The sequence below is a fragment of the Pristis pectinata genome, chromosome 20 (genome assembly GCF_009764475.1).
Source record: "Pristis pectinata isolate sPriPec2 chromosome 20, sPriPec2.1.pri, whole genome shotgun sequence".
Lineage (NCBI taxonomy): Eukaryota > Metazoa > Chordata > Chondrichthyes > Rhinopristiformes > Pristidae > Pristis > Pristis pectinata.
Genome location: NC_067424.1, coordinates 11,041,300 through 11,057,991, shown reverse-complemented (window position 1 = coordinate 11,057,991; position 16,692 = coordinate 11,041,300). Strand labels below are relative to the sequence as shown.

General features: G+C 41.2%; 1 protein-coding gene across 1 annotated transcript in view; it reads right to left on the bottom strand.

Moving 5' to 3' along the window:
• cntn2 (contactin 2) overlaps positions 1-16,692 on the bottom strand; it is a 164,323-nt gene that overhangs the window by 69,117 nt on the left and 78,514 nt on the right. The window contains exons 4-6 of the mRNA XM_052034539.1: positions 14,621-14,796; positions 11,720-11,815; positions 7,504-7,713 (exon numbers count right to left, since the gene is read on the bottom strand). Coding sequence (XP_051890499.1) covers positions 7,504-7,713; positions 11,720-11,815; positions 14,621-14,796 — 482 coding nt within the window. The remainder of the gene's footprint in view (positions 1-7,503; positions 7,714-11,719; positions 11,816-14,620; positions 14,797-16,692) is intronic.

Genomic DNA, 16,692 nt, shown 5'->3' with positions numbered 1-16,692 from the left:
ATGCACTGCCGGGGATGGTGGTAGAGGCTGATATGATAGGGTGGTTTAAGAGACTACTAGATAGGCACATGGATGAAAGAAAAATAGAGGGTTATGGGAGGTCAAGTAGAGAGGGGGATAGATAGAATGTGGATAAGGTTTATATAGGTTGGCACAACATCATGGGCCGAAGGGCCTGTACTGTGCTGTACTGTTCTATGTTCTGTGTTCTATGTTTGTATATCTACAGAGATTGTTGAGTATACTTAAGGCAGAAATCAATACACTTTTGAATGTTCAGGTTTCAGGAGATATGGAATAAGGACAGGAAAGTGGCATAGACGTAAAAGATCAGCATGATCTTAATGAATGAAGCAGGCTCAGGGGGTTGGACGGCCTGTTCCAACTTATATTTCTTATGGTTTTATAATAAAAAATTGTGAAAAAGGTGGGCATATTCACTGCAGTGTTCCTAATAGAATAACTACAATCTTTTCTTTCTGGATCAATAAACTCAGATCATTTGAATAACCTTCCTCATCTTTATTTATCTTTGGAAAACTATTCTATAAAGGATGATAATTTCTGTAGTATTTGGTTTCAAACAGCATCCATCTCCAACAGTCAATTTTTGAAAACTCCACAGTGTCTTTCTTCGTTAGTCTTTTTTTCCCATCATAAAGAGACAGCTCCTGCTGGCATTCACATGCTAATATATTGACTAAGTGGTCAGTTGTGATGGATATTCAAGGGGACTGTGCTACTGCTGCTGCTCTTTGAATGTAGGCGGACATCATCATCAACTTTGGTCCTGCTCTCAATGAACAGAAACATTCACACATCCCAGTAAGGATCAATGGATAATAATGAGCAGCTGCAGTCTCAAACTGTTTGCCCTTCCCTAGCTAAGAGGCAGTGAAGATTCCCAACTCTAATGCCGGTGATAACCTAGCTAACTCAGTTCATACCAGGAATTGCTTGCTTGTGTTTATCTTAAAGCCTTCATGAGCTAAGGATTAACTGAAGGGGTTGATGCTTCCACTAGAGGTACCGAGGGCTATGGTGGCTCAGTCACTGCGTTCATTCAGAACAATGGAGAATGGTTCGCCAATGTTCACAGTGAATAATAATACAAAAGGAAGTAGCTGCAACTTTGAGCAATTGCATAGGAGCCCTTTCTGTCCAATTCTTTGGGAGAAAGTTTGCATTCGTTAAATTCGTTAATCTACTTCCTTTATTCCAAGTAATTAAGAAACAAATATGTTCTCAACCTCTGCTCCTCCAAATTGGGATCAGATTTCTGGATTTTAAGGGGATTAAGGGATGAGAGGGACAGGGCCAGGAAATAGCACTGAAGGAGAAGAGCAGCCATGATCTTGATGAATGTCCCTTCTGCTCGCACTTCTCATGTTCTTATGTCACTTTAGAAGAGCAGTAAGAGAACACACCATCAGCAAGGAATTACAGGAATTAACACCATGACTAATAATCACACAGATCTAACAATAGGTGCCAAATCTAAAACCAAAAATAAAGAAGATAATAATTTCTGACCAGAACACAATCCATTTTGGGGTGAGATATAAGAATGATTTAAACATAATTCATTGTTAAGCAGTCTTACTTTGACTGCCCATGCAAAATAACTCAGTAAACCCGAGAGGTTGCTTGTTGACTGGACCAAGAGTGTGAAGGTACACTGTAAATCAGGACTAATCCCAATTCGGAGGAGCACAGATTGAGAACACATTTGTTAACCACTTGGAATGAAGGAAGTTGATGAATGAAATCTTGAAACTCAAACTTAACAAATGCAGACCTTCCCCCAAATAATTGGACAGAAAGGGCTTATGTGCAAGATATATTCAAGTTTCAACGGCTGCCTTTTGTATTATTATTATTATTATTACTATTCACAGTGAACATTGGCCAACCAGTCTCCATTGCCCTGGACAGTGTTCAGTTTAATGATAGTTATACTGACAGGTAGAGATGCAGAGGGATAACAGGGGATTTGTGTGGAGTGTAAGAGCAATATGGGTCAGCTGAATTGCTGAATGGCTGACTTTTCTGATTTTATGTCATTCTACATGAAATTAATTGCCTTTTTTCTGCAAAACTCCATATGCATTGGGATGACATTTCCTTTTGCTGTAACAATGTAACTCACTGCAGAAGTGGAGGAAAATATTAAACCCTATGATTCAGGTATAACAAAGAATTATTACAGAACTTATTATCGATATTTATGCCCCCTTGTCACAGAGCGAATGATACAATATCTACTATACTGATACTCTCACATGCCTGTTGTAACAATAACAATAGCAGCAAAAGCAGGCAGCTAATGTATTTAGTGCACAAACAATCTGTTGGATGTACTTGACAAGTTGAGCAGCATCTGTGGGGGGAAGGAATTGTCGACGTTTCGGGTCAAAGCCCTACATCAGGATGTCCTGCTGTGTCCAGTGTTCAATGTACCAATACCAAAACCTGCTCAAAGTAAGACCTATTGCACTGATACCTGCTATATCCATTAAACTATGTACCAATAATTGCCATATCCAATATACTGTGCACTAATACCTGTTGCAACCAATACCCAATGTATCAATACCAATAACTGCTATATCCAATATCCAGTGTATGAATGCCAGTTTTTCCATATCCAATATCCTCTTGCATGAATATCTGCAGTATCTAACACTCAATGTATCACTGAGGATGGAAAATGCCATGTGAAGAAATTATGAAGAATTGATTTGAGCAATTTGAAAGGTTAGTTTTGTGCCTTTTCTTTGATTTGAAAATGGCAATAAAAATAATTGAGAGATTTGATAGTTCAGCTTTCTGCCAGCGACTCACATCGCCAATGGCAATATTTTGCTAAATTGACTGTTTCATATTATATAAGCTGTCAGATAACTGCTGATGACGCACCTGTGGTCATTTAACTGGGGCACAATGTCACTTATAATGATAATCTGGCCAATCATGAGACCCAATGCTTCAGATAATGAATGATGCATTGTAGAGTGTGAATAGTTATAAATGCAGTTTTATGTTACCAATGCATCATAAAAGTGCAATTACAGTTTGATGGAGACACATAAATGAGTGACCTGTATCATACTAATGATAGTGTGCAGGTATTGATTTAGTAATTGATCGATATCAATGAGCATGATGGAATTACAAAATATTTCAGATCCATTATTTCCCACACATTGCCGAGACATCAACTGTTACTTAAATAACTCTGAAGTGGTTGGCTAGCATCTCACTCTAGCCATTACAAATGAAATACAATCTCAGACTAGAGATACAACAAATATCATGGTAAGTACATCCCAGGTTTTGTGTTAGTCTGGGCAGATTCCAGCAAGTGGCTTTTCTGGATTATTTAGAGTCATAGAGTCATAGAGTTATACAGCACAGAAACAGGCCAGCAAAACAAAAGAGCTGGTCATTGACTTCAGGAAGGGGGGCGCTACACATGCTCCTGTCGACATTAATGGTGCTGAGGTCGAGAGGGTTGAGAGCTTCAATTTCCTGGGAGTGAACATCACCAATAGCCTGTCCTGGTCCAACCATGTAGATACCACGGCCAAGAAAACTTACCAGCACCTCTACTTCCTCAGGAGGCTAAAGAAATTTTGCATGTTCCCGTCAACCCTTACCAATTTTTATTGATGCACCATAGAAAGCATCCTATCTGGATGCATCACAGCTTGGTGTGGCAAATGCTCTGTCCATGATCGCATGAAACTGCAGAGAGTTGTGGACACAGCTCAGCACATCACGGAAACCAGCCTCCCCTTCATGGACTCTGTCTACACTTTTGCTGCCTCGGTAAAGCAGCCAGCAAAATCAAAGACCCCACCTACCCTGGACGTTCTCTCTTTTCCCCTCTCCCATTGGGCAGTAGATACAAAAGACTGAAAGCATGTACGACCAGGCTCAAGGACAGTTTCTACCCTGCTGTTATAAGACTATTGAATGGTTCCCTAGAACAATAAAATGGACTCTTGACCTCACAATCTACCTCGTTATGACCTTGCACCTTATTGTCTACCTGCACTGCACTTTCTCTGTAGCTGTTAACATTTTATTCTGCAATCTGTATTGTTTTACCTTGTACTACCTCAATGCACTGTGTAATGAATTGATCTGTATGAACGATATGCAAGACAAGTTTTTCACTGTACCTCAGTACATGTGACGATAATAAACCAATTTCAATTCCAATTCCACGCTCTTTGACCCAACTCCTCTATGCTGACCAAGTTGTCAACTGAGCTAGTTCCCCTTGCCTGCATTTGACCCATATCCCTCTAAATCTTTCCTATGCTGTCTTTTAAATGTTGTAATGTACCAGCCCCTACAGCTTCCTTTGAAAGCTTGTTTCATATACGCATCACCCTCTGTGTGAAAAGGTTGCCACTCAGGTCTCTTTAAATTTTTTCCCTCTTATTTTATGCCCTCTAGTTTTAGACTTCACTACCCTGGGGAAAACACTGTGACCGTTCACCCTATGTATGCCCTCAGGATTTTATATACTTCTATAAATTCACCCCTCAGCCTCTTATGCTCCAGGGAAAAAAGTCCCAGCCTACCCAGCATCTCCTTATAACTCAAGCCCTCTAGTCCTGGCAAGATCCTCGTGAATCTTTTCTGCACCCTTTCCAGTGAAATGACATTGTTTCTACAGCTAGGTGAATAGAACTGCATACAATACTCCACGTGTAAAGTTGTAACATGATGCCCCGATTACTCATTGCCCTGACAGATGAAGGCAAGCATGCAAAACACCTTCTTCACTACCCTCTACCTGTTGCACCACTTTCAGAGAACTATGTACCCTCAGTCTTTCTGTTCTACTACAATCTTCAGGGCTCTACCATTTACTGTGTAAGTCCTGCCTTGTTTTAACTTACCAAAGTGCAACACCTCACACTTGTCTGAGCTAAATTCCATCTGCCATTCTTTGGTCCACTTCCCCAGTTGATCTAGATCCTGTTGTAATATCAGATAACCCACTTCAATGTCCACTACATCACCAGTTTTGGTGTCATTCTCAAATTTACTAGCCGTGCCAACTACACTCTAATCCAAATTGTTGATATAGATGACTAACAACATTGGACACAGCACCAACCCCTGCGGCACACCACTGGCCACAAGCCTCCAATCTGAAAAACAACCTGCTTCAAAATGGATCTTTACCTTTTCTATTTTTGGTTGGCTAACAGAGTGTTTTTAGAGCATGGAATGGCTGCGACAGGTCATGGTTGGTTCAACACATCCTTCAACAGAAATTTGGGTAATATTGTAAAACAGGGAAGAACCTAGCTTCATAATGTTTGTAATGATGATCAGGGATTCATCTGAAGTGCTCAAGGCAAAAGGGAAACACAGATGGGATGGGCTTAATATTCTTCTTCCATGTTGTAAGCTTCTTTGTTGACTGTACAGTTTGTCAAATAGTACAGGCAAACATTGGTAGATACTTATCTTGATAGGAATTAACGATCTGGGTCTTTCAGATAATGTGATTTATTATTATTAAATATCTCAGAAATACAGACTTCACCAAATGCATATTACTCCTTTACATATTTAAAATGTGAGTAACTTTTTTACTTGATTTCCCCAGATCTTAAATTCATTTAAACGCTGAACAAACCTTCCTCCAAATTTCATATTATTGATATTGTGATCACTAACTAGCATGCAAAAATAAAACGCCACAGCTGTAACTGTGGCAACAGTCACTGGGCATTGACTAACTCTTGTTTACTTAACAGGATGTGAAGGTTTTCTTATGAATAATTTCATAGTACAGCCAGAATGGATCAGTACAGAACTGGATTGCTGACAATTAGCTAAGGTTAGGATTTCGATGTGGCATTTCAGTCTGGCCTTAAACTCCACATCCAAAAGCCACACAAGTAACCCATGTGCGTACATCTCAAAATATCCCTCATACACAAAGAGTGTTTATTTATTAGGTCAAGAACAAAATGGATAAAAGAAGCCCCAACAGATGGAGCATAATATTAGAGCATCTGGCAGATTTTTGATGTCTGGCATCTTTTCGAGAATTTACGTTCCATCTGTTTAATTAACCAGTACCACTAATCTTACCAACCGCTGTGTGTGTGCTTGTTTGTTGTGCTGTTTATTTTTTTTGCTGTTTTTTCACTATACTCCTGATATTTATTACTGCATATAGTTTATCTAGATAGTTCAGGTCTCTTATATTGTTATAATACTGATATTGTATATTTAATTTATTGATATTATATATTATTATATTATATATTATTGATGATAAATTTTATATATTAATATGATATATTATTATATGTTTATTGTAATATTGATATTATTAATGTGACAGGTAGATGGACAATCTTTATTTTAAGTGTGTGCTTGCATATGTGTTTATAAAGAAAAAACCTCAATGAATTGTAGAGTCATAGACTTATACAGCACAGAAACAGGCCCTTTGGCCCAACTCGTCCATGCTGACCAAGGTGCCATTTGTTTGCTTTTGACCCATATCTCTCTGAACCTTTCCTATCCATGAACCTTTCTAAATGCCCTCTGGATTTAGACTCCCATACCCTAGATAAAAGATTAACTATTCAATTATATGCTCCTTGTAATTTTATATACCTCGAAAAAGGTCACCCCTTAGCTTCCTGCACACCAGGGAAAACAGTCCCAACCTGTTCAAGCTCCCTTTATTACTCAAGCCATCCAATACTTGTGAATCTTTTCTGCACTCTTTCCAGTTTATGACATACTTCCTGTAGTATGGCAACCAGAACTGCACACAATATTCCAAGTGCAGTCTCACAAATGTCTTGTACAGCTGTAAAGAAACACTTTCATTTACATACCATCTTTCATAACCTCAGGATGTGCTTTACTGACAATGAAGTATTTTTGAAGTGCACTCACTGTAGTAATGTAGGGATTTCAGCAGCCAATTTTGCACAGCAAACTGCCAGAAATAACATTCTGCTAATAACAGGGGAACCTGTTTTAGTGTCTGTGATCTCAATAGCTACTCTCTTTGCTTACAGCCTCAATTAAACACCATCACATCACTCACTGAAATATTTGTCAGGAGGGTAATATGCATCTCGTAAAGCCTCTCTATCTGCCTCCGTCTGTCTCTGTCTGTCTCTCCCCATTTCAGGTGGATAGTTGAGAGTCTCAGATAATGACAGAACTAACTACTTGCATAGCCAAGACTTTACCATTGTCAAGATTGGCTTCAAATTTAGGGTTCAAAGAAGCAGATGGAGGCCATTCAGCTCCTCAAACTTATTCCACCATTCAATTCGATCACATGTAATTCTCCATTCACCTCCCTGGTTTCAGAGATAAAATCTGTTTTAACTCCACCCTTGGACTTCACTCTGTTTTAACCACAGACTCTGGCAACTGATCATTATTAGGAGACAGGAGACAAACAACGGAATTAACTTACTGAAAGTAATAAGTACTGACCCACAGATTGTACAGCCAAAGGAATGGACTTGCTGAAAACGCTGGTTGTAGTGTAGTCAATGTGGCTGGTGAGATAACAGGAATGAGCCCCTGTATCTGAAGCCTTTGCTTTAGCGATGTAGAGGTTCCCTGTCACTTGTGAGATGAAGTGGCGGTCATCCGGTGTAATGAAGTTTGGGATATCATCGATAAACCAACGATATGCAGGACCTGTTATATAAACCAACATTAAAAGATAAATCAATCATCTTGTCAGTACTTAAGGCAAATTACCAGAGATTAAGGAAGTTGGACGAGGATGATAAATAAATCATGGAATTATAGTACCTGAACTAACTCTCTAAAAGAGCTATCCAAGTGGTCTCACTCCCTCTACACTGTCCCCATTATTCTGCAAATGTTTCCTTTTGATGTGCTTATCTGATTCCCTTTTGAGAGTTAGTATGCATCTGTTTCTAAAACTCTTTCAGGCTGTGCATCGAAGATCATAACAACTCACCTTACGATAAAAGTTCTCCTTGTCTCTCTCACATTGTTTATTTTCACACTCTGGTTGTTTTGAACCTCCTGCTGGTAGTAACTTTCTTTTGCTTTACTCTATCAAAGCCCTTCATAATTTTGGATGCCTCTGTCAAATCTCTTAATCCCCACAAGTGGTGCCAGACTTCTCAATATTTAAAAATTAAGACAAGGAAACCCACGAAATTGGTGTTGGAAAGGTAAACTGCAGATGCTGAGATTTCAAATATTCTGTTCAACAAAAGGTGCATAAAAGACTTCAAAGGTTGACAACATTCATTGCATGAGAATTACAACTATTGACTGAGACAGACAGAAAAGGCAGGACCCCCAAACCCAAAATAGAGAAGGTTAGAGGTTGACCTAATAACAGTCTTTAAAATAATGATGGGTTTTGATAGATTTGATGTAGAGAAAGTGTTTACTCTTGTGAGGCTATGGGTAATGCATCTTAGATGGTTGCAAATAAATACAAAAGAGAATTCAGAGGAGTGTTCTTTACCCTGAATGCACTTAGAATGTGGAATTTGCTATCATGTGCAGCAGTGAAGATCAAAAGCACAGATGCATTGAAGGGAAGTTGCGTAATTTCACGAGGGAATAAGTAATGGAAAATAACACTGATAAAGTGAGATGAGCAATGAGAGGAAGCTCCAGTGTAGCTTAAATGAAGAGAATCAGATTGTGATTGATACCTCTCTATGGCTGTGCTTCCGGGAAGGAAATCTGCGACACAGTGTGGTCTAAGTATCATTGTAGGTGCAACAATGTGATTGACTATAAGCTGCCCTTTGAAATGGTCCAGCTTCAGGGGCAATTAGAGATTGACAATGAATGCTGGTCTTGCCAGTGGTATGCACAGCCAATGATCAAAATAAGGGAAAAAACATTGAAAATTCAACAAGGAGGGAACAGTGAACTCTGTGTGAGCACTTATCAAAAACAAAATATATGGACCCTGGCTCCTCCACCATTAACTGACTGCATCCAAGAAGGAAAATGGCTTGTATTTGTCTGGCCAAGGTTGATCACCTCTTCTTAGACTGATGAAGCATTAACTGATATTCCCAAGTCAGGATGGTGTGAAAACTTTGAGGAAAGTAGCAAGTGTTGGAATATCCACGCACTTGTTGTCTTTTAAGTGCTGACGTTGAGGGGTTTGAAGGCACTGTTGAAAAAGCCTTGGCAAGTTGCTGCAGTTTATCCTTTTGGTGCTAGACACTGCGGCCAGTGTTGGAGGGAGGAAATGTCCAAGGTGGTGGATGGACACCTATCAAGCATGCTGTTTGTCCCACGTGGTATTGCACTTCTTCAGTTAGTACTACACTCATTCAGGCAAGTGTTAAATCACACCCCTAGCTTGTACCTTGTAGATGAAAGACTCTGGGAAGTCAGGAGATGAAGCACTCACTGCAGAATAACTGCCTGCTCTTGCAGTCATAGTATTTATGTACTTGGTTCACTTAAGATTTTGGTTGTCAGTGATGGAGGAGTTGATGATGGTAAAGAGGATGGAGATCAAGGAATAGTGAATGGAATTTCCCATGCTGGAGATGGTCAGTGCTTGGCTCTTGCATGGTGTGAAAGCTACTTGCCTCTTGCCTGTCCAAATCTTAAAGGGATATAGGTCTTTCAACATGTCGGCATTGTTGGATTTGACTGTTTTAATTAGTTTTTTAACATGTATAGTGTCTAATACACCTCAAGTGGCTGCACAAGGAATGGCCGCTTCCCAGCTTATTGGTTCGTCCATCAGGTAAGTATGTGTCTTCTCATTGGTTGGTTTGGCCACAGGTATCTAATAGGTTTCCTGATTGGACTATTGTTAGCTAAGGAGTACCTCTTATCTCAGGTATAAAAGGTGTCGCTTTTTGTTGATCACTCTCTTGCTTATCTCTCTCTCTTGCCTCAATCGCCCTCTTGCTCACATCTGCACCCCACTACCCGCAGCCTCCCCCCCACACCACCCCCCCCACCCGGCCCAAGCTCATCTTTGTCTCGGCTTATCTCCTAGTAGTAAAGCTAGTGTCATGTGCTCTGTGACTATTTCTTTGTTTTAAACTTTTCCAATAAAACTTTGTGAAGCACCAAGTCGTTTTCAACTCATTCCTGGACTCCTGAAAGAACCTGCTGATTTGAAAATAACCGGATCTGACAGCATGGACTGCTTCATTTTGGAAATGGAATTGAATGTGCAATCATCAGCAAATATTCCCACCTTTTTTGATGGATGGAAGATCCTTGATGCAGCAACTTTCACAGCCAATGAAATCTAACCAAACTAGAGTCACTATAAACTAATAGAGTCATGGAGTCATACAACATGGAAACAGGCCCTTCGGCCCAAGCTGTCTACACCAATCGAGATTCCCTCCTAGGCTAGTCCCTGTGTTTGGTCATATCCCTCTAAATCTTTCCTATCCATATACTTACCCAAATTTCTTTTAAGTGTTATTGTGCCCACCTCAAGTACTTTCTCTGGGAGCTCATTTCATAGACGCACCAACCTCTGTGTGAAGAAGTTGCCACTCGTGTCCCTTTTGAATCTTTCCCCCTCACCTTAAATCTATGCCGTCTAGATTTTGGTCCCTTTCTTTGAAAAAATAATTGTGTGCGTTCACTCTATCTATGCCCCTCATGATTTTATACATCTCTATAAGGTCAATACACCTCTATAAGGTCAACGGCACAAAAAAAATCAGATGATCTGCATTACATTTTGCTGGTTATAGAACCATAGAACCATAGAACAGTACAACACAATACAGGCCCTTTGGCCCACAATGCTGTGGCAGCAATATGGTTATTACTGGCTGGGTATAAATTAATTGCCAGCTTTTGGACTTTACAACAGTAACTACCCTTTGAAAGTACTTTATTGGCTGTGATTTCCCAAGATCGTGAAGGATATAATATAAATGCAAGTCCTTCTTTCTGTTTAAAATATACTCAAAGATTTGACACTAAGCAACCTGAGTGGTTGTTTCTGCTACACTGTACCAAATAAAAGATTGCTATCTCGTGACCTGGCCGGCTGAGCTTTGAATCTTTGCCTGGGATGCTGAGGTTCTTACTGGGTTTCTGCTGTGGACTTTGCAGTACTCCACATTGTTAATTGGAGCAGATGGACTGCATTGTGTGTGATTTAACTTCAGACTTCGATACTCTGATGAATGAACCAAGGTCCTTAGTGCAGGAAACATTCAAGAGAAAGGATAAGTGCGTGTTGGTGGGTATTACAGTACAGGGGAGTGCTGCACTGTCAGCAGTACTGACTTTCAGACGTGCTGTTGCACTAAGATCCTTTCTGATATCTCAGGCAGATGTAAAAGATCCCTCAGAACTACTTCGAGATGAGTGAGGAGCTCTCCCTGTTGTCACGCGCAATATTCATCCCTCAACCTAAAGGTTGACCTGGTTACTAATACACTTTCTGTTTGTGGGATCTATCTTGCAGTGTAATCTGCATTACCTGTATAACTACACTTCTAAACAGATTTGAAATGCTCTAAGGTACCTTGACGTTTTTTGAATCATAAGAGAAACTATGTTAATATAAAGGCTCCCTTTCTTTTAAAAACTTCAGCTTGAGAGAAAACCAAAGGTGGCAAAGAATCCCATGGTTTTGATTGGCCCCAAACATATATCTTACAATGAAACATTGGAAGGAAAGCAGTTTACTTTGTATGGTGATTACCTGGATAATGTGGGGGTGGATTACAAGGCAGGACCACCCCTACCCCTTCTGGTACCTTTATCAGATCCCGCTCCTCTGTTGAAAACTGTGAAAGATCTGTCAATAACAAGAATGAGTCAGATTAAGGATGGGTCACTGAGAACTTTCAAAGATGCTTTTCACATTTCACCACATCATTACATTGTGGAAGTATCATGGAATTTGTCAGATGTCTCAGGGTCAAGGTAACCACCAGGTCGGATCGGTGGTAAAGAAAGCGAATGTTATGTTGGCATTCATTTCGAGAGGTATAGTGTATAAAAGTAAGGAAGTGTTGATGAGGCTCTATGGGGCACTAGTGAGGCCTCATTTGGAATACTGTGCGCAGTTTTGGGCCCCACATCTTAGGAAGGACGTGCTGACGTTGGAGAGGGTTCAGAGGAGATTTACGAGGATGATTCCAGGAATGAAAGGGCTTACGTATGATGAGCATTTGTCGGCTCTTGGACTGTACTCACTGGAGTACAGAAGAATGAGAGGGGACCTCATAGTGACATTTAAAATGTTGATAGGAAAGGACAGAGTAGATGTGGCTAGGCTGTTTCCCTTGGTGGGTGAGTCCAGGACCAGAGGGCACAATCTTAGAATTAGAGGGTACAGTTTCAAAACAGAGATGAGGAGAAATTTCTTTAGCCAGAGGGTGGTGAATTTGTGGAACTCCTTGCCATGTACAGCAGTGGAGGCCAGATCAGTGGGGGCGTTCAAGGAGGAGGTAGATAGATATCTAAATAGTCAGGGTATCAAGGGATATGGGGATAAGGCCGGAAATTGGGATTAGAATAGTTTCCCCCCCCCCCCATTCCCCATTTCTCATTTCTTTTTTCCCTTTTCCTTGGAGCAGACTCAATGGGCCGAATTGCCTGCTTCTGCTCCCTTGTCTTGTGATCTTGTGACTTGCTTCCACTCCAGTTCCATTTGTTTTGAGGTGACTGAAGAGTCCCATTCAGGATCGATGGACACTGCTACTCGTGGCGCAGGTGAGTGGGAGGGTTGTTTGTGAAAACCCATGTGACCAAGTTGTAACTGATGTGAGCTGGCTCTTTGTTGCTCTTCCTCCCATGTTGTTTAACGGAAAGGTGACTGGGTGTAATCCCAACTCCAGAACAGAACCTTGTCACTAAGCAGTGGTTTTAGACTCCAGAAGATATCACTTCTGAAAAACATCTTTTGTTGACCACAAATACATTCCAAAACTTAAGCAACATTAAAGAAAGGCTAATTAACCCAATAATGGTTATGGAATAACAACAAACAATCTGCTGGAGGAACTCGGCAGGTTGAGCAGCATCTGTGTGGGGAAAGGAAATGTTGATGCTTCGGGTCAAAACCCTGAGTTTCCTGATGCAGAGATGCAACCAGAAACGTTGACAATTCCTTTCCTGGCACAAATACAGCCTGACCCACTGAGTTCTTCTAGCAGATTGTTTGTTGCTCCAGATTCCATCAGCGGTGGTCTCGTGTGACCCCAGTGGTTATGGGATGGAGGTGGTGAGGGTGGGGATATGGGACAATAATGAGGGGGCAGGTGTGACTGGTGTGATGGAGAAAGGAGACAGGTTGGTGGCTGTTAGTCAAGCTCTCTCACTATGACAGGAATTCAGGCTGCCAAGTTTACAGACTGTGACCAGAATCATCTCCTTCTCAGCTGTTGTGAAGGAGGACTTGAAGCCAAATTTTTCACAGTGCCCTTTCTCAGATCCCACAGGAGATTTTCCATTTGCCAAGAACTATTGTAGTAAGATATTGCTTTCCAGTACATACTTATATCTGTCTTCATCTTATCAAGAGAGCAATGGGAAACTACACAGGTTTGCCTATAGGCAGTAGATTAGAATATCGGCAAGCAGATTGGAAGTAGAAATGGAAAGATAAGGCTTATAGTAGAGATTGTCCATGAGCAACTGGCCTGAGAGCACATTACCTCCTATGAAATCTGTGGCTGGCAGGGCGAATAATTTCAATCTATTAGAATAGACTGGCTTTAACACAAATCAAGATTTGGAGGAGAGGTAGCTATCTATTATTATTGCAATACCAATATTCTGTGAGAGCTTTCTGACTGCTTGAAATCAAGGCATTCACTTTATTGTGACAGTGGAAGGTTTCATTTCCTTGCTGAGCAGATGGACAGTTGATCTGCTTACCAGACTTCTGCCAATAATACTTGGAAACTGGAAGGACTGCAGGGTGGGGTCATCCAGGAATTGGCCTTCCTTGTCCAGAACTGCCTTTGGTGCTTCCACAAAATGCAAGAAGTTGGGACCCGATACTTACTGTGGAGGTGGATCAAGAGGCAGGAACCTCACTGTGCAAATCACTGAATCAGCAGTGTAGTTTATCAGGCACTGATAAGCCGATATGGAGTCACAGAGAGATACAACGTAGAAACAAACCCTTTGGTCCACCAAGTCCGCACCAACCATCAAACATTTTTACACATATCCAATTGTAACCTATTTTATTTTCCCATCGACTCATCCTCCCCGCAGATTTTCTCATTTATCTATACACATAGCAATTTACAGTGGCCAATTAACTCACCAACCCAACAGTTTTGGGATGTGGGAGGAAACTGGAGCACCCACAAGAATACTGCATGGTCGCAGGAAGAATGTGCAAACTCCACACAGACACAACCAGAGGTTAGGATCGAACCCTGGTCACTGGAGCTGTGAGGCAGTTCTACTGGCAGCAACACTGTGCTGCACTCTGAGCAATCCTGTTTAGGTTTGGTTTCAATATAGCTTTTTGTTGCATATTGGAAATCTTTATCGCTTCCTACCTCTTTAAGGTTAGAGAACTACATCTGAATCAGAGAAGCAAGAATCTTTGACCTTAGGTAACAACTACTGAAAGACTTACAACCGAAGCGCAGGAAGGCTTCTTTGCTGATGACTGTCCCAATTTTGTTTGTTGCCAGACACTGATAGGATCCAGGATCTTTGGACCGTGTTGGGTTACTGATCACTAGATTTCCTCCAACCAAGCTGTAACGTTTATCTCCTTCGATGTTAATTTCTGTCCCATTCACCTTCCACCTGCAGGGAGGAACGAGACCAGAGACATTGATAAGTAGGTTCCTAATATCACAATGGTCAGATATTTAGTCTGCAAAATTGTAAAGGGTCTTAAAGGAAGTGGCAGCAGTGACAGTGAAGACATTGGTTGTAATCTACCAAAGTCCGCTGGATTCTGGAGAGGTCACAGAAGATCAGAAAGCCACAAGTGTAATGCTATCCTTCAAAAAAGAGGGGAGACAAAAGTCAGGAAACTCGGCCAGTTCGGCAGACATCTGTTATTTGGGAAAATGCTGGAATCTATTATAAAGGAGATAATAGCTGGACATCTAGAAAGAACAATTAGAGTTAGCATGGTTTTATGAAAAGGTTTTATGTTTGACAAATTTTCTTTGAGGATGTAACAAACTGTATGGTAAAGGGGATCCAGTACATGCAATGTACTTAGATTTCCAGAAGGCATTTGATAAGATGCCACATAAAAGGTTATTGCACAGGAATCCAAAGGGTTGGGGGCAATTTGTTGCATTGATAGGAGATTGTCTAAATAGCAGAAGAGAGAGAGTTGGGATAAGTGGGCCATTTTCATATTGCCAATCAGAAGCTAGTACAGTAGCCACAGGGATCAGTGCTGGGGCCCCATCTATTTACGATCTATAGCAATGATTTGGAAGAAGGGGTCAAGTGTACTGATGCAAAGATGGGTGGGTTAGTCAGCTGTGATAATAAAAAGAACCTGCAGAGGGATATGGATAGGGCAAGAAGCTGGCAGGTAGAATATCATATGGGGTTATCCACTAAGTAAAGAAAAATGAAAAAGCAAATTTCACAAGATCACAAGATAAGGGAGCAGAAGCAGGCCATTCGGCCCATCGAGTCTGCTCCAAGGAAAAGGGAAAAAGAAATGGGGTGGGGGAGAAAAAAACTATTCTAATCCCATTTGCCAGCCTTATCCCCATATCCCTTGATACCCTGACTATTTAGATATCTGTCTATCTCCTCCTTGAATACCCCCACTGATCTGGCCTCCACTGCTGTGCGTGGCAAGGAGCTCCACAATTTCACCACCCTCTGGGTAAAGAAACTTCTCCTCATCTGTCTTGAAACTGTACCCTCTAATTCTAAGATTGTGCCCTCTGGTCCTGGACACGCCCACCAAGGGAAACAGCCTAGCCACATCTACTCTATCCTTACCTGTCAACATTTTAAATGTCGCTACGAGGTCCCCTCTCATCCTTCTGTACTCCAGCGAGTACAGTCCAAGAGCCGACAAACGCTCATCATACTTAAGCCCTTTCATTCCTGGAATCATTCTCGTAAATCTCCTCTGAACCCTCTCCAACGTCAGCACATCCTTCCTAAGATGTGGGGCCCAAAACTGCGCACAGTATTCCAAATGAGGCCTCACTAGCGCCCCGTAGAGCCTCATCAACACTTCCTTACTTTTATACACTATACCTCTCGAGATGAATGCCAACATAGCATTCGCTTTCTTAACCACCGATCCAACCTGGTGGTTAACTTTTAAGGTATCTTGTATGAGTACCCCCAAGTCCCTTTGTACTACCGCACTATCAATCTTCTCTCCTTCTAGATAATAATCTACCCGCTTATTTCTACTTCCAAAGTGTACAACTGCACATTTCTCAACATTGAATCTCATCTGCCATTTCCTTGCCCATTCTCCTAAACTGTCTAGGTCCCTCTGCATTCTTTCTATTTCCTCTATGCTCCCTACTCCTCCACTTATCTTGGTGTCATCTGCAAACTTAGCCACACAACCATTTATTCCATCATCCAAATCATTGATGTACAAGGTAAAAAGGAGAGGCCCCAACACCGACCCCTGCGGCACACCACTAGTAACCGGTAACCAACCAGAACGAGATCCTTTTATTTCCACCCTTTGCTTCCTGC